Source organism: Hibiscus syriacus, unplaced genomic scaffold (assembly GCF_006381635.1).
Source record: "Hibiscus syriacus cultivar Baekdansim isolate YM2019G1 unplaced genomic scaffold, ASM638163v2 tig00117056_pilon, whole genome shotgun sequence".
Lineage (NCBI taxonomy): Eukaryota > Viridiplantae > Streptophyta > Magnoliopsida > Malvales > Malvaceae > Hibiscus > Hibiscus syriacus.
In genome coordinates this window covers 5,455,324-5,479,875 of record NW_024063539.1, presented here as the reverse complement: position 1 = coordinate 5,479,875, position 24,552 = coordinate 5,455,324, and the positions used below count along the sequence as shown (strand labels likewise).

General features: G+C 38.5%; 1 protein-coding gene across 2 annotated transcripts; it reads right to left on the bottom strand.

The window, feature by feature from the left end:
* Positions 1-485: 485 nt before the first annotated feature.
* LOC120198362 (catalase isozyme 1-like) lies at positions 486-3,684 on the bottom strand. 2 transcript variants are annotated; one of them, XM_039199709.1, is made up of 8 exons: positions 3,582-3,684; positions 3,081-3,177; positions 2,537-2,814; positions 1,468-2,244; positions 1,216-1,305; positions 858-925; positions 670-763; positions 486-548 (listed from the first exon to the last, which is right to left on the bottom strand). In XM_039199709.1, exons 1-8 carry the CDS (start codon positions 3,594-3,596, stop codon positions 489-491), a joined length of 1,479 nt encoding a protein of 492 aa, XP_039055640.1. In that variant the 5' UTR covers positions 3,597-3,684; the 3' UTR covers positions 486-488. The 2 variants fall into 2 exon arrangements, with proteins under 2 accessions (XP_039055640.1, XP_039055641.1); XM_039199710.1 differs by having other exon boundaries at positions 486-588; positions 3,582-3,596.
* Between the last annotated feature and the right edge of the window lie 20,868 nt (positions 3,685-24,552).

Below are 24,552 nucleotides of genomic sequence, written 5' to 3'. Positions count from 1 at the left end.
AACACCAAACAATAAAGAGTCTGGGAGAGAGAATACCATTTGGGCTAAAATCCAACACTAAACAAGAAAGCGTTGGTTGGGTTTTTATTTTCTTCCAGATTTTATTATCCTATCCAATGTCTCTTTTTCTTTTTAAATATGAAATGACCATCAAGCTTTGCTTGGGTTTTTTTTTCTTCAGATTTTTTTATCCTATCCAATACTTCTCTTTTTCTTTTTAAATATGAAATGGCATGAATCTAATCCAAGCTTCATGGTAGCTAAGAAATGCAGCAGTGCAAATAAATACTAGTACACATAAAACTGCATCTATTAATCAGGACCATAAGCTTAAGCTTAAAACTCGCAGTATGTGAAAATATAATTCAATATTACAATTATGGCACACAGATCAAAAGGATCGGCAATAAGTTTTATGCTTTCCAAACAACTGGATGGCCTCTCTATATTTGAGTCAACTCACATTTTCAGCAAGTGTATCCATGTTTTTAAATGCTTGGTCTTACATTGAGGCGAGATGCTAACTTCTGACCCAGCGATTTATCAGCCTGCATCATAATGCCAGTCATGGATAACTCTATCAGTAAGCTATTTCGAAAGAATTAGACCAGTAAAGCTCATATGGGTACATGTAATTTGAGAAGCGTCGACTGGAAAAGAGTGTTTTACCTGATACCAGTATGAGATCCATATGCTGCGGATTTCATGAGTTACACGTGGATCAGACAAGGCATCAACCCAGCGGCGGATGAACCGTTCTTGCCTGATTGCAGCAAGACAAAGCAGACAAAAAAAATTGAAATCGAAAGTTGTATATATTTATTTTAGTTTATAAATAGCAGAAAACTCAATTATACCTCTCTGATGCCCAGGAGCGGTATCTCTCTCCAGGCTGTTTGAAGTTGTTCTCCTTCTCAATGATACACTGTGACCACAAAGACTTGGCAAGTACACATTACTCTCACAAGCAAAAAATATAGCAATTCTGTTTTTCTATTTGCTTACTAGAAGATGGGAACATAAGAAATATTTTCAAAGCTACTTTTGCAATTTTCAAATCAAAATTTAACGGTCAAATCAAGGCAATGGTTGTGTTGAATGGGATTGCACGAGAACAAACTTACAATACAGGTCAACACACTTGAACGAATAAACTTAGTTGAAACTACAAACATCATTTTGAAAAATAAGACACAAGAAAGTACAGGAACTGACCTTCTCACGCCTTCCAGTGAGAACAGCAGGAGGGATGGGGAACTTCTCAGCATGACGAACAGGATCATACCTTGAAGGGAAGTAATTTATCTGAAAAACAGCACCACATCATCTGATCAGAACTTATAGCATGCATTAAAATTTATGCTGCCATTTAAAACAAGCATATACATATATATTTAATTCAACACATTTAGACATTCAACAGTTCATGATTGTGTTAGGAGAAATTAATGGAAAAGAGCCAAGTACCTCCTCATCCCTGTGCATGAAATTCATAAAACCTTCGTGGTGATTGTTGTGATGAGCACACTTGGGAGCATTGGCTGGGAGTTGCAGATAGTTTGGTCCAAGCCTGTGCCTCTGGGTGTCAGCGTAGGAGAAGATTCGAGTCTGGAGCAACTTATCATCAGAGTAGTAGATTCCAGGAACCACAATGGCAGGGCAAAATGCAAGCTGCTCATTTTCGGCAAAGAAGTTGTCAATGTTCTTGTTCAAAACCAAGCGACCAACAGGCTGTAGCGGAAAGATGTCCTCAGGCCAGGTCTTGGTCACATCAAGAGGGTCAAAGTCTAATCTGTCTTCATGGTCAGGATCTATTGTCTGGATGAAGAGCTTCCACTCCGGATAGTTGCCAGCAGCAATTGAGTCATAGAGATCCTGAGTGGCGTGGCTGTGATTAGCTCCTCCAACCTTGATTGCATCTTCTTCCAGCAAGCATTTGACCCCACAAGTGGGCTTCCAGTGGAATTTCACATAGTGTGCTTTCCCAGCCTTGTTAATCAGAGTGTATGTGTTTACACCAGAACCTTCCATGTGCCTGTAATCTTGTGGAACACCCAAATCATCAAAGAGGAAAGTAAACATATGCAAGCTCTCGGGATGGTGCGAGAAGAAATCAACAATCCTCCAGTTCTCTTGAATGTGAGACTTGGGGTTGGGCTTAAGAGCATGGACCATATCAGGGAATTTCATTCCATCACGAATAAAGAAGACTGGGAAATTGTTTCCCACAAGATCAAAATTACCCTGGAACAAGAACAAATCAACACAATGCCAAATAAATAATATGTCAAAAAAGTAGTGCATAATAGACTCAGGAATTCACTCACACGCATGCATATCTTCAAAGCATGTTTTAGCTGATAACAAAAGTTACAAGCCCTTTAAACTTCTTTACACACACCCACATAATCGTTCAAGGCATGTTTTGTCTAATAAACAAAGTTACAAGCCCTCTAAACTTCATTTTCCTTTACAAATTTCAATGCACCAGACGAGATTATTGGTGACAAAAAGGAGGTAGCAGGTGAACTCTTACCTCTCGGGTGTAAAACTTCACTGCAAAACCGCGCGGATCCCTCAGTGTTTCAGGGCTTCCACGCTCATGAATGACAGTTGAGAAACGTACAATAACAGGGGTTTGAACTCCAGGTGCTCGAAGAAAATCTGCACAGGTAAGGTGAGCAATATCATGTGTAACCTCAAAGAAACCCTTTGCACTGGCTCCCCTAGCGTGGACAACACGTTCTGGAATTCGCTCCCTGTCGAAGTTGGCAAGCTTTTCCACCAGATGATAGTCCTCAAGGAGGATTGGACCTGTCCAATAGAACGGTGTGATCCAATTTGTAAACAATGTGTTAAAAAGACAAAACATTCTTCAAAAAATTTCAACATACTCTTCAAGTTTTACAATTGATCGACACAAGACGCCAAGTGCATACCCAGGTCCCCCCACACCACCACCAAAAAGAGGATGCTAAATATGGCAAATTGCCCGCCAAAAGATTACGGCTAATAAACCGACAGCCAGCGGCTCATGAATTTCATCGTAGTAGTAATGAGGGGGCAAAAAAATCATATACCTCTGGGTCCAACAGTGAATGATGAATTATTATTCCAAACAGGAGCGCCAGAATTGGTTGTCCAGAATGGAGAGTTGAAAGCACTTGAAGGACGGTGCTGCATCATCCAATTTAGAATACCAAATGGAAAAAAAAGAACGATTATTCACAAATTACAGATAATTGTGCAGCAAAATGAAAGACTTCGATAGATGCAAAAAGAAAAACAACTAGATTAATCAATAAAATTATCGTTACAAAGAATCTTATATGAAATAGTCGTCAAATAAATTTCATGATCCCTCGTCATACTATAATAACCCAAGATAAGAAACAAATCCTGAAGAACACATGAGGAAGCAAGAACCAGTTCGGTACAACCGTACAAAGATCGTCGAGGATCAACGATGGAACGCAGTACATCATATTCGATTTGATTAAAAAAGCAATATAATCAGAAAAAAATTAAAGATAGATCAATTAATTAATAATCATAATAGAACTGGGGAAAAGATGGGGCACCTTGTAGGGATCCATGACTGAAAGAAGGAACGGGCGGAGTAGACGAAGAGAAAGCTCGAGATGAAACGGAAGGGTGGTTCGTGTAAGAAACGTTGATGTTAGGTGATTATTTATAAGGCGAACGTGGCTCGCGTTTCTATTTCCGAATCTACTTCGTTTTATCTAAACATACAGTGATTAATTTATTATTTCATTTCCCTCTCGAATCGCGATATTTACAATATCTCACCGAATTTAACGTTTCCCAATGATAAAATTTGAATCGAAGGTCTAACTAGTTGGAGAATTAGTTTTGGTTTCATAAAACTTTAAAAAAAAACAATTTGTGAAAGGATGATGTGCTACGCTCAACTAGCACGGTTAAACACCGTTAAAGAGTATCATTAAATTAATTTGTAAAATATTAAATTTATAAAATATTGTACGTATAATTATAAATTAATTAAAAATTTAAATATAATTTAAGGTTTTTAAGGTAAACTATATCATTGATCATTTAATTATTTACTATCTTACTTTAACCATTAATTTTTTAATTTTATCAATCGAGTCACCTAACTATTTAAATCTTGTCAATCAAGTTACTTGTCGTTAAATATTAACGGAGGAGATGATGTAGCAGTTAACAAAATTTATACAATTACACATTTAGTCATCATTACTTACATATTCTATTAATTTAGTTCTAACTTTTATTTAATTCAATAAATTTAATCATCAATCAGATGGCGACATGTGTCACTGTGTGATTAAATTTTTTAACATTTTTTATTTAATAAATTTTTCATCTAATCAAATGGTGTCATGTGTCACCAATTGAATAAATGGAAATAACTTAATTCAATAACCGCTGCTGGTAGGGTTTGAAGCTATGACGCAAGCCAAAAAATTTAGTGCTCGAACCACTAAACTTGTCTAGTATACGAAACATAATTTATATAATTTATAATATTGTTAATGGTAATAAATGACCTTATAAGGACTCAAACATGAAATAATTGAATAATATAAAAATATAAAAAATATATAAACAAATATTATAATTGATTAATAAGTGAATATGTTTTATTTATATTTTAAATCATACTTAATACAAAATAAAATAAAATAAAAGTGATTTTAATATGTTATAATTGAAATGTATCATTTTACATATTTTAAATTAATAAATTGTCTTCATTATTCTTATTTTATTGAACTGAAATGTATTATATCTTATATTTTAAAATATTATAATGTCAATCAAATTCTAATATTATTTAACAACTCTATATTAAAATAGACGAATTCAATAAAATAAAGTTTTCCCTAAAACTTTCTTCAAATATATAATGAATAAATAATAAAATATAAAATTCTTACTCTAACCGGGATATAAACAAATCAATGCATAAGTTAAAATGCTTACTACGATAAGCCCTCGACTAATAGGAAAATTCTAAGTCAATGAAACACTTCGTTATATTTCAATTATAATATATTAAAATTATTTTTATTTTTCATTAAAATGATTTAAAATATAAATAAAATACATTCACATATTAATAGGTTATAATATTTGTGTTTATATATCATATTGTCATATTATTCAATTATTCCATGTTGGAGTTCTTATTATGTCATTTTCCCTTTTTCATTTCTATTAACTATATATATTATGTCGTGATAGGTTTGTCATTTGAATGGTACAACCCAATGGTTGGGGTATTTTCTTCCTTTCCTTGTATCTTGGGTTTAAACTCCACAAGAAAACGATTATTGATTCAATTTATTTTCTATTCGTTCAATTGGTGACATGTGACACTATTTGATTGGATGAAAATTTTATTAAATTAAATAAAAATGTTAAGAAAAAACATTCAATCAGATAGTGACACGTGTTACTATCTTATTGAGGATTGAATTTATTGAATTAACTAAGTTAGGGCCAAATTAATAGAATGAGTAAGTAATGAGGACTGAGTAAGTAATGAGGACTAAATATGTAATTATATAAATTTTATTAACTACCACATCATCTCTTCCGTTAATATTTAACGGCAGATGGCTTGATTGACATGATTTAAATAGTTAGGTGACTCGATTAACAAAATTGAAAAGTCAGTGGTTAAAGTAGAAGGAGTAAATAATTAGATAGTCAATGGTACAATTTACCCTAAAAACTAATGTTTTTATAAATATTGTATTTTAATTAAATTACATTTAAATTTTTAACTAATTAATAATTATACGTTTAGTACTTTATAATTTAACATTTTATAAATTAATTTAATGGTGTTTATCGGTAACGGTGCTCATCCACGCACGACGATTGATGTAAAAATTTTCTGTGAGATTATCTTTTTATGGGCGTGTATCATATAAATTCTTTATTTTTTTTATTTTTAAATAGTATGTGATGATAATAAAATAGTATATGTTTATAATTTTTTACTAATTGATAATGTTATCTCACAGATGCAACAACTAAAATTATATTATTAGATACATGATTTAATGACCAAAATGATATACAATTAAAATTAAAATAAAAATATGGAATATGGAATATGAATTTATGATATCAAACTTTATAAATATTAACATTATCATTGAATCAATGGTATATATTCAAGGGTAATTAGTAACCAAATGTCACATTAAGAGGGAGTTATTTGATTTTTCAAGTTTAAATTATATTTTTAAACTCTTTAGATTTTTTTACGAAAGGAAAGTAGAGTGATTGAATTAAAATTTATTAAATTATATTATTAGATATACTATTTAATGACCAAAATGATATTTAAAGCTTTTAAAACTGTTTAAAATATGGAATATGAATTTATGATATCAAAATTCAAACTTCATAATGTCGCAACCGTCTTTCGGTTGGGCCCCGGAATTGGGTTTTGACTTAGGAAAATAGATTGGAGTCGCCACCGATCATTTATTGGGTTGATCGGATACCCTATTTCTTACCTGATCTGCGTTTTACCAAGGATGTGTCGGATTCGGGAGTCGGTTACAGTCAAGGAAGGGTTAGCACCCTTGAACTGCCCTTTCGGTACTACGTAATTTCCAGTTGTCATTAATTAAGAAAATTGAAAGTTTAATTCAAAAGGTAAAATCACGATCCAAAATTGCTTACCTCTGATTGATTGAAAACGTACCCTTTAAAAGTCAAAAAATGTGTTAGAAAAAAAATGAAAATAAATAATGAAGAAACCGAAAATAAAAGAAAATAAATAAATAAAATGAGGAAAATAAAAAAAATGAAATAAATAAAGTATAGGAAAATAATAATGAAAATAATATATACATATTAAATAAACAAAAGCAAGAAGAAAATATATATAAATAAGACAAATGGTAATATATAGGTATATACAAATACTAATATTAATATTAATAAAATAAATAAGGGGAAGAAAATATATATGTAGACTAATAAAATATACTATTTTTCAAATAAATAGAAAATACGTGCATATATAATAATAATACACGCATAAATACAAACATGATTAGATATTAGAAAAAAAATAATAAAAAGGAAATAAAATAATAAAATATAATAATTACTCACAAAGGATTAAATTGGAAAAACGATAAAATGTAGGGTGAAATTAGAAGCAAATCGGTGTTTAAAATCGGTTTAGGGGGGAAAAATAAAAGGATTTAAAATAAAAAGGACTAAAAGTGAGATTGTCCCTATTTTGCGTGAAAACACGTGGATCTGATATGAAACGGGTCGGGTCAGCTGGCTCCACGGGTCGCGTATTTAACTTAAAAATCTGTTTTAAAAATTCATTTGTTCTCAAACCCAAACCGAAGCTCATCTCCCCCCTCCTTTTCTCTCAATTTTTCCTCTGTAATGTTCTTGTGTTCTTGAAGAACACATGTACACCGCCGCGAATTTCCAGATTCCGTGACCCACGCCGCCTCGCCGCCGCCGTTGAACGGCGACGGCCGCCGTTCATCGGCGGCAAAACCCAAAAAGTTTACCCTTTTTTGAAAGCTTTTCGAATTCCCTTTTCAAAAATCGAGACCATTTTTCAAAAATTAACCCTGTCAAGTGTAGATCTAAAAAAGAGAAGAAGAAAAAAAAAACGCACACAACAAAAAAAAAGGGCCTCCTTTCGTCCTCGGCCAAAAAGCAACTTATGGGTTCGATTCGCACCAAACAACACAGGAGATACAACATGCAAAGCGAGAAACCGAACAGACAAGGTAAAAGAAAAAAAGCTACCTCTTTTTTATTATCTTTTTCAAAAATCTTTACAAGGGCTTGGACTTTCTTGGCTATCGTGTGTGGGTGGATGTTACACAGTGATCTCGTATGTGAATCCAGTGTAAATCGTGTCCCCCCTTGTGTGTTGATTTTTACATTCATTTATACTGAAAAAAAAACTACTTTAGATTACATATTTGAAACCTAATGAAACTCTAATGCTGGGTTTACGGTTTTTGGTGATGAACATGAGTCTTGATCACCGGATGATGCGGGTCGCTGTGCGAGGCGTGCGGCTGGGGCTTCAATGAGTGCGGCGCTGGAATAACTGGAGGTTGAAACCCTAAAGTGGGGTCTACTGTGAACCGTTGGATCTAGTCTAGATCCAACGGTCATTAACGCTGGCGGCTGGGATGAGCTAGGGTTTCCAAGAACCCTATTCCTCTACACGGTGGGCTACACTCCAGCGGTTTATTGGGCCTGCAAATGTAATTTTATTTTTAAAATGGGCCTGTACCATTTAATTAATAATATTATATATATATATAATTATATAATACAATAATATTAATAAAAGACAAAATTGAGTGTCTTCAGCTGCCCCTCTTTGCTCATTGTCGTATAACGAAAATAGAGCAAAGATTAAAAGACACGAATTTCGACTATATTGAATATCCTCTGCGGTTGAGATCCGATGTTGAAACTGGTTTGTCAATCATGAGATGACCCCCTCGTCATGAGGTTGAGTCAAAACTGGAATATTTCGAGCACGAATTCCTTCATCGTGAAGTTGAAAACGAGCTCAGAGCTTTTGACAAGTGGTCTCTGAACATTCTTCTGGCTCAAGATACTTCGCCGTGAAGGCGAAACTTGACCTGAAGACTTTGGTGTTGTGGTGTTACAGACGACTCTCTAGTCGTGAAGTTGAGTCAATCTGTTTGGAATTGTATATGGCTCATTCGTCGTGAAGTTGAGCCTGAGAATTGGATATCCCCCGTCGTGAGGTTGAAATCCAATGCAAGTTGTGTTGTTTCGAGGCCAATATCCTTCGCTGTGAAGTTGAAATTGACTCTGAAACTTGGAAAGTGTTTGTTGACAACCAGCGGCCCCTTCGTTGTGAAGTTGAACTTGCGTTGTCTCGAGTCCAATATCCTTCGCTGTGAAGTGGAAATTGGCTCTGAAATTGGAAAGTTGTTTGTTGACAGCCAGCGGCCCCTTCGTTGTGAAGTTGAACTTGCGCTGTCTTAAACTGGGAAATTTTTGTTGACAACCAGCGGCCCCTTCGTTGTGAAGTTGAACTTGTGTTGTTTGATACTGGGAAATTTTTGTCGACAACCAGCGGCCCCTTCGTTGTGAAGTTGAACTTGTGTTGTCTGACACTGGGAAATTTTGTTGACAACCAGCGGCCCCTTCGTTGTGAAGTTGAACTTGTGTTGTCTTAAGTGGCACGATATCCTCCGTCGTGGAGTTGAAATCGCGGATGGCCCCTTCGTCGTGAAGTTGAGCCTTGACTTGAATATCCTTCGTCGTGAAGTTGAAATCCAAGTATTGTATGTTGCGGTGGGACACGATTCCCTTCGCCGTGAAGTCGAAACCGTGGAGACCCCTCTATCGTGAAATTTGGTTTTGAGCTAGATACCCTTCGTCATGAAGTTGAAATCTACTCTCGAGTTGATTGTGTAGCTTTGAGCTCAATATCCTTCGTTGCGAAGTTGAAATTGACTCTAGCTAAAACCTGAAGAAGTTATGCATGTGTGATGAGATGGATGCCATGCCTTTAGGTATGCCTAAAATGCATATGCAACATGTGTTATTTTTGGGTTCCGAAGGGAAATCTCAATCTCTGGTTGTTTTTCTGAAACCTTGATTCTGGAATCTTCGAGTTCTAAGTTCTTCAAATGTTCAAATCAGACGTGCACATTCTATTTTTGACTTGAGAAATACTGCTCGACCATCCCGAGTATGTGCCTGAGCCTTGATTGGCTTCCAAGTACCTGTACTTTTCAATGAATCTTTGTACAGTAATATGCGACTATCTTTTGCAAAAGTAAATAATCATTAAGTTTAAGCTCAATCCAAGATGCTCAAAAGGAATTGGTTTAGAGAAAAAGATTGTCTTTTATTCATGGAAAAAAAGAACAAACAATTCATGACAAACATTCTGGGAAATGAATACATGATGAGGCGTAAATGAATGTCTTAGATCTCGATAATGTGGGCACTTCTGAGCTGAAAAAGCCATCAGGTGGCCTTGAATGCAGCCTTTGCCAAAAGGTCTTTGAAAATGCGACAATGTCTAGGAGAGTACAACCTTTCTCCGACTTGCTGAGACTGGTAGAAGATTCAGATGTCGGGATGTTTCCACTGTATGGATTTCTTGTGTCAATATCCAAATCGCCCTTTCGGGTTTTCCATTCGGACCCGTCCTTGGTTGCAAGACGCCCTTTGCGGGTTTTCATCTTGAACCCACCTTGTTTTTTCTTTTCTTTTTGTTCTTTTTCTCTTTTTTCCTATTTAGGGCGCCCTTTCGGGTTTTCACCCTAAACATCTTTTGCTTTTTCTTCATTTTTTGTTTTTTGCTTTTTTGTTTTTTTCCTCTTTGTCTCTTTGACTTAGGACGCCCTCTCGGGTTTTCATCCTAAGCGAAGTATTTCTTGACTGCATCCGAATTGACGGGGTATGGCAATTCTGGTCCGTCCATTTCAGCCAGGACAAGCGCTCCTCCGGAAAAGGCTTTCTTCACGACATAAGGTCCTTCCCAATTTGGCATCCATTTTCCTCGAAAATCTTTCTGGACTGACCAAATTCTCTTTACCACCAGATCTCCTTCACGGAATATCCTTGGGCGCACCTTCTTGTCATGTGCTCGAATCATTCGTTTCTGATAGATTTGACCATGGTGAATGGCCTTCAGCCTCTTTTCATCTATCAGATTTAACTGATCGTATCGGGATTGCACCCACTCTGCATCATCTAGTTTGACTTCTGTCAAGACCCGGAGTGATGGGATTTCTACTTCGATGGGTAGAACTGATTCCATTCCATAAGCGAGTGAAAATGGAGTTGCCCCAGTCGAGGTTCGTACCGAGGTTCGGTAGGCGAACAAAGCAAAAGGCAACTTCTCATGCCAGTCTTTGTAGGTTTCAGTCGTCTTCTCCACTATCTTTTTAATGTTCTTGTTTGCTGCTTCTACTGCTCCGTTCATCTTTGGTCTGTAGGTAGTAGAATTGTGATACTTTATGTTAAATTGCTCACAGGCAGCCTTCATCATTTTGTTGTTCAAGTTTGTAGCATTATCAGTGATGATCCTCTCAGGTAAACCATACCGACATATGATCTCTTTCTTTAGGAACTTGCAAATAGTGGACTGAGTGACACTGGCATATGATGCAGCTTCTACCATTTTGTGAAGTAATCGATTGCCACAAGGATAAACTGATGACCATTTGAAGCCTTTGGATGTATTTGCCCGATAACGTCCATCCCCCACATAGAGAAAGGCCAAGGTGACGTCATCACATGTAGTGGATGGGGTGGAACATTTATTTTGTCTCCGTAAATCTGACACTTATGACACCTTCTAGCGTAGTTGACGCAATCACTTTCCAGTGTGGACCAGAAATAACCGCATCTCATTATTTGTCTTGACATCATGTGTCCGTTCGCATGTGTTCCACAAACTCCGTCATGTATTTCTTCCACAATCAACTTTGCTTCTTCTGCATCGATACACCTTAACAAGACTTGATCATGGCTTTTCTTGTACAAGACCTCCCCGTCAAGGACATATCCAGCTGCCATCCTTCTAATGGCTCTTTTGTCAGTTTCGGTGGCTTCTTCTGGATAATTATGATGCTTGATGTATTGCAGAATATCATGGTACCAAGGCTTAGTGTCTTTCACATCCTCGATTTGGTAACAATGAGCTGGGTACTCATACGACTGCATATCAACTGGTGTCATTTCAGATTCTCTGCCAGCCTTGAACGCGGCTGCCAAGGTGGCTAAGGCATCAGCCATTTGATTTTCTTCTCTTGGTACATAGTGGAATGTGACTTTATTAAATTCTTTGAGCATATCTAGTATTAGCTTCCGGTACTCTATCAGCTTTACATCCTTGGTTTCCCATTCTCCACGGAGCTGATAGATTACTAAGGCTGAATCTTCGTATATCCGCAAGGTTTTTATACTTTGTCCCAGTGCAGCTCGAATTCCCAGAACGCATGCTTCATACTCTGCCATGTTATTGGTGCAATCGAAGTTTAGTCTGCTGGTAAATGGGTAGTGACTCCCTTCCGGGGAGATCAATATTGCCCTGATGCCATGTCCTAATGCATTTGATGTACCATCGAAATACATTCTCCAGGAATTGTCTGTTGAAGTGTCTGTTTCCTCTAAGGATATAGCCATTAAGTCTTCGTCTGGGAAATCAAAGTCCAGCGGCTCATAGTTCTCATCGGTTCTGCTTGCCAAGAAGTCTGATATGGCGCTTCCTTTTATGGCTTTCTGGCTCACATACTCGATATCAAATTCTGAAAAGAGCATCTGCCACCGGGCTAACCTTCCAGACAGAGCAGGTACATCCATCATGTACTTCAAAGGGTCTAACTTGGAAATCAGCCACGTAGTGTGATACAACATATATTGTATAAGTCTCTTTGTAGCCCAGACTAAAGCGCAACAAACCTTCTCAATGGGAGGATATCTGACCTCGCAATCTGTGAACTTCTTGCTCAAGTAGTAGATGACTTTCTCCTTTCTTCCAGACTCATCATGTTGGCCTAGGGCACAACCCATCGAATTCTCGAATATAGACAGGTATAAGAAAAGAGGCTTGCCCGGGATAGGGGACATCAAAATAGGAGTATGTGATAAATACTCCTTTACTTTCTCGAATGCAAACTGACAATTTTCATCCCATGCTCCAGGGCTATTCTTTCGGAGGAGACGAAAGATGGGGTCACACTTGTCGGTTAACTGAGAGATGAACCGAGCTATGTAATTTAGTCTGCCCAGAAAACCTCGAACTTCTTTTTGGGTTCGTGGTGGAGGTAGATTCTGGATAGCCTTAACCTTATCAGGATCGACCTCAATGCCTCTCATGCTGACTATAAAGCATAATAGTTTTCCAGATGTTACCCCGAAGGTACACTTGCTAGGGTTTAGTCTCAGTTGGAACTTTCTCAATCTCTGGAAGAGCTTCCTCAGATTCTCGACATGTTCATTCTCGGTTTGTGCCTTAACAATCATGTCGTCAACATAAACTTCGATCTCTTTGTGCATCATGTCGTGGAACAGGGTCACCATAGCTCTCTGATAAGTTGCCCCAGCATTCTTTAACCCGAAGGGCATCACTTTGTAACAGAAAGTTCCCCACATTGTGACGAAAGTGGTCTTCTCCATGTCTTCAAGATGCATCTTGATCTGATTGTACCCCGAAAATCCATCCATGAATGAAAAGTAGGCGTTCCCGGCTGTATTGTCCACCAGAGTGTCTATGTGTGGTAGAGGAAAGTTGTCCTTGGGACTTGCCTTGTTAAGGTCCCGGTAATCGACACACATACGTACTTTCCCATCTTTCTTCGGTACTGGCACTACGTTGGCCACCCACTCCGGATACTTGGCCACTTGAAGGAAACCGACATCGAATTGCTTCTTGACTTCTTCCTTGATCTTAAGGAGCATTTCTGGTCGCATTCTTCTTAGTTTTTGTTGCACAGGTTTGAATTCCGGTTTGATTGGCAGTTTGTGAACTACCATATCTGTGTCTAGCCCCGTCATGTCTTGATACGACCAAGCGAACACGTCTCTGTACTCTTGAAGTAAGACTATCAGATTTTGTCTTGCTTCATTCGAAAGTGTGGTGCCAATTTTAACCTCCCTTCGATCTTCTTCAGTCCCTAGATTCAAGGTCTTGATCGTCTCTTCATGTGGCAATATTTGTTTATCATCTCTTTCTACCATTCTTAACAATTCGGTAGGCAAGTTACACTCTTCTTCATTTTCGCACTCATCAAATTCCCCAAGACAAATGGCTGATTCAAAATCCACCGCCGGATCAGGATCATCAGTGCCTACATTATCGTTATCTGGAGACCTGAGGGAAGAGAAAAATTTGTATACGTGAGAGAAAAATATCCCACACGAAATGGTCAAGAATTAAATTCGAGAGCAAAAGGTAATGAAGTATTGGAATGAAAGAAATAGATAATGAATTCAAAAAGAACTAAAAGAATGATTTGTTTGCCATGAAAAAGAGAGAGAAAGAAATAACATCTTTTATCAAACTTAAACAAAATGTTCATCCACCCTTACAAAAGATCACATATTTCCCCGGGTGTAGGCAAATAGGGATAATTCGAATATTACTCTGAAAGACTCTTGTAGACCACAGGTAGTTCTTCGACCAACCAACGACTAGGCATGAACCCAGGTGGCAGAGGGCACATCCCAAATCTATCTCCATTATCGACATTTCCAGTGGTTACGGCATTGATGCTCAGATCTTCCAAAGCCGCTTCTAAATCTGTTGAGGTAGTTTCAAACACATAACCACCTGACTTGAATGTATGGTAAAGAGGCGGGAATGTCATGGGCTCCCATTGAAGTTCATTTCCAGTCAGCCTGGCTATTCTTCTATCTCGGTTCTTTTGGATCTCATTCCTCTTCTCATGATGATTGGGCTGAAAACCAAGCCCAAACCGATCCATCTTTGTAATAGGATGGACTGGATTGATCCTTCCTTGTAGAAACTTCCCAAATCCTCTTCCGGTTTTGGCACCACGTCCCAATGTTTGTTTGATCTCCATCTTGGTGCATTGGGAGAGTCGAGGTATAGGAATCTTTCTTCCTTCTGCCACGAACGTGGCGTTCACAAATTCTAAAGAACGGAATGAACATTCTACCGCTTCCTCATCTACCTCGATGTATGGAGCATCCGTGGACGCACTTGCCACGATATCTTCTTCTGCATTTATGATCACCAAGGTTTTATCAATCACAAATTTTACTTTTTGGTGCAGCGTGGATGGTACTGCACCAGCTTGGTGGATCCAAGGCCTTCCCAAAAGACAGTTGTAAGAAGGTATGATATCCATCACCAGAAACTCGACATTGTAGGTGGCTGGTCCGATGGTTAGTGGTACCTCAATCTTGCCGATAACATCTCTCTTGGTGCCATCAAATGCTCGGACCATATTCTGGCATGCTCTCATATGTGAGGTATCTATTGGCAGTCTCTTCAATGTAACCAAAGGCATTACGTTCAGGGCTGATCCGTTGTCGAGTAAAACACTTGGTAAAGCATGCCCCTTACAGTAGGTAGTAATGTGTAATGCCTTTGTTTGACCTCTCCCACCGGATGGAATCTCATCATCTGAGAATGAGATGAGACTATCAGCTTGAATATTGTTAACCAGTCGATCCATCTTGCTGACTGGTATGTTTTGTGGAACGAACGTTTGATTCAGGACTTTCAACAGTGCCTCCCGATGTGCTTCTGAGTTTAACAAAAGTGCCAACATTGAAGTGCGTGTTGGCAAGTTGTGGAGCTGTTCTACAACACTGTACTCACTATGCTTCATAAATTTGAGGAATTCTTTAGCTTCCTCCTCTTTTATAGGTTCATTGATAGCCAGTACGTCTTCCTTGAAGGGCTCTAATGGTCTTTGCCCCACTTTGCTGTCACATTCTTTGGAAGTGCTTACCTGGCATCCGTACTTCCACGGCACCTGCCAATTGTCCTTGTACTGAAAAGGTCGAGGTGCTGTAATAACCACCTTGGTTGGCATTGTTGTTGTCGCCTTTCCTTTAGGGGTAATTATCAAAGGACTGCCCCTGCCGAATCTTTTGTCTGATGATTCTCCAGTAGCACATATGTCTGCTTCCGGGAAATCCTGAATTTCTTCATAGAACTCCAGCTCTTTCTTGTCCATCATGAGCTGGACTAATGTTTTGAATTTGGGGCAATCCTGCACTTTATGCCCCTCTTTGTTGTGGTAACAACAACGGTTACCATCTTTATTTCTCGCTGCATCGGGATAGGGTGCAAGAAGCCCCACCTTTACCATTTGGCTCCATACCCAAGCTAAAGGAGTTTTAATTTCCGAAACACTGGTTTTGATTTTCCTGCCCCTTTCAGTAGTAACTGCATTGATTCCTGTCTCCTGATGATTGGGCAAGGGGTTCTGAGCGACGTTTGGTGCTCCGGAGTCGAAAGTAATCCAATTCTTGTTCCGCATCCGTTGTACTAGCCTCTTAAATGTGAGACAACTTTCAATAGAATGCCCCTGCACACCGCCATGATATTCGCAGTTAGCGTTTTCGTCATACCATTTCGGATAAGGGGGCTTCATTGGATCCATAGGATAAGGTGACACTGCGTGAGTGTCAAAGAGCTGTTGGTATAGCTCTTTGTATGTCATGGGAATGGTATCGATTGGTTCCCTCTCCCTTTCCCTTCTCGGTTCTCTTTGATTCTGTCTGGAAGTACCGGATGGCACAACTGCTGTGGCATTTGGACCCGAGATCGTAACTCCCTTGTTAGCATTATAAGTGCTGACGTTATTGATCTCTCGCTCCTTGTTCCTCATGGGAGGCTTCTTACTAGAATCTCCTCCCTCAATCTTTCCTTGCCTGATGGCTAATTCGATCATCTCACCAGCCATGACTAAATCTGAGAAGCTTCCCGATGTAATTGCCACCAGGTGCCTGAAGTAGGGTGCCTTCAGGGTCTGTACAAATAGTTTTCTCGTTTCCTTTTCATCCAAGGGTGGATGAACTTGCATAGACAAATCCCTCCATCTCTGTGCGTACTGTCGGAAATTCTCATTGTGCTTCTTCTCCAGATTCTGCAGCATAACTCGGTCTGGTCTCATATCATTAATGTGCTTATATTGTTCTAAGAAAGACTTGGCCAAGTCTTTCCATGTTTTGACATGAGTTCAGCTGAGCTGGTTGTATCACCGGATAGCTGAACCGGATAGGCTCTCCTGAAAACAGTGGATCAGGAGTTGGTCATTTCCCCCATATCCTGTCATTTTCCGACAGAACATAGTGATGTGGGCTGAGGGGCAGCTGTTTCCATCGAACTTCTCGAACTCAGGGATTTTAAACTTTGGCGGGAGCACCAAATCTGGAACCAGGCTTAGCTCCATCGTATCTACCCCATAATAGTCATGATCCCCTTTGACTATCTTCAGTTTGTCTTCTAACATCTTTATCTTCTCCTCCATCTTTCTGGCTTTGTCCTCCTCATCAAAATCTGGGACATGATAATCATCCGGATGATTGTCAGGGATGATCGTAGAAGTTTGTATCTTAACAGTAGGTGCAATTTTTGCTTTGGTAGCGGATGAGTTCCCGGGTAATACAGACTTCCCTTTAATAGCGGATAAGTCCCCGGGTGATACTCCGGGTGAGATAACCACTTGCGGGGTTGGTGATATGGTTATCCCCTCAGAGGAACCTGCTCCTGCTGTACTAGCTTGTTGTAAACCCGATAACTTGGCCACAATTTGGTCGACCAAAGACTCCTGGTTTTTCATGATGGACTCTAGGGTGCTTTTACTGTTCTGAGCCATTCTATCTTCCAGTTCTTTTTGTAGTTTGGCCATGTTCTCTTCAAGTTTTTCCATTCTGACCTCCATTTGTCTCGTTTTTGTTCGGGTATTGTGCGGATGATGTGTATCTTGAGCTTGTGGAGGTATGCTTGGTGTCTGAGACATGTTCTGTTGGTTAATACAAATGTAAAAATATAGAAAAAATTGAAATATAAAATGCAAAATATGTGATGCATGATGTATGCAATTTAGAGGCACTGATCCAAAAAAATGTCCATTATTATAAATAATCTTTATTTAGACAAAAATATTTTATCTTGTAAGAGACATAAAAACAATCAAAGGTACACTCGGACTAAATCCTCTAGACCCCGAACAGCTTCTAGCAGGTTGACAAGTCTTCTGCCTTCATCTGTCACTGGTTGTATACCTTGTCGGACTACTCCCGCTTCCCTTGCCAGGCCGTGTAGGTGGCGAGCTGCCTTCTGTACTTGATCCAGGAAATCTCGGATGACAGCGTCTCTGGCCTTCACCCTTTGTTGTGCTTGCTCCCAACGGAAACACACTGTAAACCCCCATCGAAGAGCACTATCTGAAGCTCGCTTGCTTGCTTTTTGAATCCATCTACAATAGCTTCTAACTCAGCTATTGTTTTACCATCTCTCTCATGTTGTTTCTCCAGATCAGTCACTTGGATTCTCAGGCATTGGTTTTGATGATGACAGTCTGCTAGGCGCCTTTGGGCAGTCTTTATCTGTTCCTTCCAAGTTTTCTCATCCGGCCCCTCGAATTTCCTTTTCAGGCTATGAGCTTCATCTTTCCAGTACTCAAAGGACATTTTCAACTTGGAGTTATCCTTGACTTTATCTTGGTACCCCTCCCTCAAGTCTTCAAGCTCAAAACGGAATCTTTTCTGCTCCCTTTCCAACTTATCTGCTCGATCTTTCTGAGAGTCGGCATCTAGCTTCCATTGGTAGCGCTCAGCTTCAAGTTGCTTTACCCTTTGCTTCAGCTCGTTATTCACAGCTTCAAACTCTGTCTTGGCTATCTCAAGTTCAGAAGGGACAGACCTGAGATGTTCCTCCATGGCCCGGGTGTCTTCATGGTCTGGCACCGGGATGTTATCATTCTTTCTCAATCTTCGCCATTCCACATAATCCGGAGTAAGCATATCTCTAGCAGCCACGACATCCATTCGGAATACTTTCTTCCATGACTCGGCTACTTTCTTGATCATTTTCTTATAGCTGTCACCGTGATACATAAACTCTGATGTAGATACTCCGTAAGTTGTTGGGACAAACTGATGTGCCCCATACTGTCTGAGTGCCAACAAAGGAGCATACCCAACTGCACCCCAAAGTCCAAGTAAGGTCATAGTGTCAGAATCCCCACATCGGAAAAGAACGTCACTGAGAAACAACCAGGGGGCTCTCCAGGTAATATCCCGATCCTGAAGATGTGTGAAGACCTTCATCCATTTTTCCTTTGAAGCGCCTTCATGCCATTTCATAGTGATGAACTCTCCTAATGGTGAATAGGTAGTGCTGAATCGACGGTAGGCAACCCCGCTAGTCTTCCAGAAGTGGCTGTGAATCCAGACTTGAAGGAGTTGAACACACCCAATGAACCTTCCTCCACCAGTTCTTCTGCAATGATTAAGGGATCGAAAGGTCTCGGCTAAGATGGTCGGTGCTGGGTTGACTCGCCTTGGAAGTTGTTCAAATAATTCTACTACGGCTGCGTCAATGCATCCCAAAACCTTCGGAAAGATGATCAAACCGTACATACCCAGTGCAAAAAGATCTATAGTCTTCCATTCATCAGGGTGGTTCTTCATTAGTTGCTTTATATGGATCCACTCGATTCCTTCCCCGCTACCTTTGTGCCGGAGTCGATCAGTCACCCACTTTTCATCAACCCCTGCAATCTTGGCCAGTCCGTTCTTGAAGGGCTGACTCTTGATATGTTTAATATATGCCCTCTCTAGTTTGATACTTTCGCAGTGCAGTAGAGTAGTATACTCTTCGATAGTAGGCACCATGTCTTCCTGGTTAAAGGTGAAGCAACTATATCCCGGGTTCCAAAATTGAATTAATGCTCGGAGTAAGGGCTCATCAGTCTTGACATGGAGCAAGAGGGCGATATCACCATATCGTTGGCTGAACTTCTACTTTCTGTCATTCTTCCAACTGTCCCAAATGTTTCGCAGCTCTTGGACATAATTCTGTTTCAGGCTGACAGCGGCATAACTAACCAGTTCTGACACATAGTTTCCCTGAAGAATGTCTCCCTTCTCTTTCTGAGCCTTCTCGGACCATAGTCGTGCCTCAGCGTTTTCAATCTCTTGTATTACAACACCTTTGTCCATTAATTCGAATTATTTTGTGTATAACAAACGCTTTTTAGGGATCAATAGCCTCTTGTAATGATGCAAATGCTAGAAAACAAACACAAAGGCAAAAACGTTAGTAAAATAAAAATACAAATAAAAAAATGACGGAAGGAAAAAAACGTAAAAAAAAACATGGTTAGGGTAAAAATATCCTAGGTTTTGGAACGTGGTTTTGGGGTAGGCTCTAATTCTTCATGGTCTCCCGGTTTAGGTTTTAAAAAAACGGTACCCGAGTTCTCCTTGTCGGTGCCCCCTTGGGCTTGCCAGACCCTTAGTCCTAAACCCATCACAGGCTTGTGTGGACTAAGTTAAACTCGAGGGGACACATTCCCTTATGCCCGCACGGTGAATAAATTCACACGAAGACATAAGGTATATGAATCCCGAAGGCTACTTGCTAGGCCCGCACGGTGAATAAATTCACACGAAGGCGTCGCTTTCACCCCCACTTAAAATAGGAATTGGAGCTCGGGTATAGAGCCTTAGATGAAAAAAAAACTTTGAAGTATGAAATCATGAGAAAACGATTAGTCCAACTATTTACTCGAAAATATAATCAAAAGTAAGTAAAAAGGATCGAAATATTACCTTAAAATTTAAACTTACCCTTTTCGTTAAAAAGACAACTGGAAATTACCTTAGCCTGACTCACTTACCTGTTTCCCCAGCGGAGTCGCCAAGCTGTCGCAACCGTCTTTCGGTTGGGCCCCGGAATTGGGCTTCGACTTAGGAAAATGGATTGGAGTCGCCACCGATCATTTATTGGGTTGATCGGATACCCTATTTCTTACCTGATCTGCGTTTTACCAAGGATGTGTCGGATTCGGGAGTCGGTTACAGTCAAGGAAGGGTTAGCACCCTTGAACTGCCCTTTCGGTACTACGTAATTTCCAGTTGTCATTAAGTAAGAAAATTGAAAGTTTAATTCAAAAGGTAAAATCACGATCCAAAATTGCTTACCTCTGATTGATTGAAAACGTACCCTTTAAAAGTCAAAAAATGTGTTAGAAAAAAAATGAAAATAAATAATGAAGAAATCGAAAATAAAAGAAAATAAATAAATAAAATGAGGAAAATAAAAAAAATGAAATAAATAAAGTATAGGAAAATAATAATGAAAATAATATATACATATTAAATAAACAAAAGCAAGAAGAAAATATATATAAAGAAGACAAATGGTAATATATAGGTATATACAAATACTAATATTAATATTAATATTAATAAAATAAATAAGGGGAAGAAAATATATATGTAGACTAATAAAATATATTATTTTTCAAATAAATAGAAAATACGTGCATATATAATAATAATACACGCATAAATACAAACATGATTAGATATTAGAAAAAAATAATAAAAAGGAAATAAAATAATAAAATATAATAATTACTCACAAAGGATTAAATTGGAAAAACGATAAAATGTAGGGTGAAATTAGAAGCAAATCGATGTTTAAAATCGGTTTAGGGGAAAAAATAAAATGATTTAAAATAAAAAGGACTAAAAGTGAGATTGTCCCTATTTTGCGTGAAAACACGTGGATCTGATATGAAACGGGTTGGGTCAGCTGGCTCCACGGGTCGCGTATTTAACTTAAAAATCTGTTTTAAAAATTCATTTGTTCTCAAACCCAAACTGAAGCTCATCTCCCCCCTCCTTTTCTCTCAATTTTTCCTCTGTAATGTTCTTGTGTTCTTGAAGAACACATGTACGCCGCCGCGAATTTCCAGATTCCGTGACTCACGCCGCCTCGCCGCCGCCGTTGAACGACGACGGCCACCGTTCATCGGCGGCAAAACCCAAAAAGTTTACCCTTTTTTGAAAGCTTTTCGAATTCCCTTTTCAAAAATCGAGACCATTTTTCAAAAATTAACCCTGTCAAGTGTAGATCTAAAAAAGAGAAGAAGAAAAAAAAACACACACAACAAAAAAAAAGGGCCTCCTTTCGTCCTCGGCCAAAAAGCAACTTATGGGTTCGATTCGCACCAAACAACACAGGAGATACAACATGCAAAGCGAGAAACCGAACAGACAAGGTAAAAGAAAAAAAGCTACCTCTTTTTTATTATCTTTTTCGAAAATCTTTACAATGGCTTGGACTTTCTTGGCTATCGTGTGTGGGTGGATGTTACACAGTGATCTCGTATGTGAATCCAGTGTAACTCGTGTCCCCCCTTGTGTGTTGATTTTTACATTCATTTATACTGAAAAAAACCCTACTTTAGATTACATATTTGAAACCTAATGAAACTCTAATGTTGGGTTTACGGTTTTTGGTGATGAACATGAGTCTTGATCACCGGATGATGCGGGTCGCTGTGCGAGGCGTGCGGCTGGGGCTTCAATGAGTGGAGTGCGGCGCTGGAATGACTGGAGGTTGAAACCCTAAAGTGGGGTCTGCTGTGAACCGTTGGATCTAGTCTAGATCCAACGGTCATTAACGCTGGCGGCTGGGATGAGCTAGGGTTTCCAGGAACCCTATTCCTCTACACGGTGGGCTACACTCCAGCGGTTTATTGGGCCTGCAAATGTAATTTTATTTTTAAAATGGGCCTGTACCATTTAATTAATAATATTATATATATATATAATTATAGAATACAATAATATTAATAAAAGACAAAATTGAGTGTCTTCACATAAATATTAACATTATCATTGAATCAATGGTATATATTCAAGGGTAATTAGTAACCAAATGTCACATTAAGAGAGAGAGTTATTTGATTTTTCAAGTTTAAATTAAATTGAATTTTATAATTTTAATAAACCAAGTAATAACTATAATCTAATAATCTATTAAATTTAATAAAAATAAGTTCAACTGACTCAAATTTTATTTTATTTATTTTTAGTATAACAATTTTAAATTTTATATAATAAAATAATATATATTAATTAGAATAAATTATTTTTTATTTAATTCAATCCAATATTCACTATTAACGTTATTATCTTTATTATCGTTTTTGATAGTTGAAGAAAAATCTCAAATAATAAATGAAAAGAGAGAGAGAGAGAGATTTGATGATTGAAGGCAGCGAGGGCAAAATATCGTGAGATAGATGAGAAAACGGGAACTCCACCGATATTAATGGTATGAAGTGTAGGAGAAGGTGGGGCCCAACGTTGATATTAACGAGTTTTTCATCGGGGGGAAAATGTATTTTTTAAAAAGAGAAGAGCAGCAAATTATGGTTCCTTATCCAGAGATTTGGATTTTTGATACACCCAACCCAATTCGTAACCATAAGGCAGGAGGTGAATCGGACCACTCTTCTTATGACACGTCTCCGTCCTCCTCCTTGAAACGTGTGCTCTCTATCTTCATAATTCCAGCTTTTATCTCTTGTTTTAAAAATGATAATAGGTAAAATGATCAAATATTATATTGTTGGGGGAAAACGAGTTATTTCCTACACGAATGTAGTTTTAAAATTGACTTAAAATGTCAAGATTAAAATCACCAAAGGTTGCACAGCGGATAAACCTGTCAAACTATTGAATATTGAAACACAATGGAAAAGAACCGAATAAAAAATAATAAAGGAGAGAACACACCAAATTTACGAGGTTCGACGAGAATATTGTCTACTCCTCGGGCACCACACCGGATGATAACTTCACTATATCGCCAATATTACAACAAATGGAATTCTTTGGAATTCCCAAAGTGGAAGAATGAAGAATACAAGAGGAAGAGAGAACTTGTTTTTGGGATGATTTCTAATGGAAATACTTAGGCCTACTTATAGTTAAGTTTCAAGAACAATATGTTCAAAGTTTGACCACCAACCAAGATGAAATTTCCAATAAGTTGGCCACCAACCAAGATGAAATTTCCAACTTGTCAACTTAATTTCTAGACAAATCTAACAAATCTCCACCTTGGCTTGAAATTACCAAGCCCACTCAAATTCTTCAACTCCCCAAATTTTTAGTGCCTCTAATTGCGCTCACAAGCGCCACACACCCGAAGGTGTTCATACTTTCAGGATGTTAATCAAGTTCAAACAATGATTGAACTTGATTACTGTTACCACCTTGGTCATCATATCTGCAGGATTTTCTGATGTCGCAATTTTCTGAAGTAGAATCTTTCCTTCTTCAAAGATCTCCCGTACAAAGTGATACCTCACGTCGATATGCTTAGTCCTTGAATGGTAGACTTGATTTTTCGCTAAGTGAATAGCGCTCTGACTGTCACAATAGAGACTAATGTGACTTTGAACAACTCCCAAGTCTTCCATCAACCCGTTAAGCCAAATTGTTTCCTTTATAGCCTATGAAACTGCCATGTATTCTGCCTCTGTAGTAGACAAGGCCACCGTAGATTGCAATGTAGACTTCCAACTTACTAGGGCTTTAGCAAGAGTAAACAAATACCCAGTAGTTGATCGACCCTTATCCAAATCACCAGCATAATCGGAATCAACATATCCAACCATACACTGACCAAGTGCTTCATCCTGTTCAAAAACTAAACCAACATCCACGGTTTGTTGGAGATACCGTAGAATCCATTTCACAGCTTGCCAATGTCCTTCTCCAGGATCATGCATGTACCTGCTCACAACTCCAACTGCTTGTGAAATGTCAGGACGCGTACACACCATTGCATACATCAAGCTCCCAACTGCATTAGCATATGGAACTTTTGCCATATACACTCGTTCTTCGTTAGTTTTAGGAGATAATTGAGAACTAAGTTTCAAATGAGAAGCCAATGGGATACTTACATGTTTGGTATTTTCATTCATGCCAAAACATTGTAATACCTTTCTCAGATACTGCTTC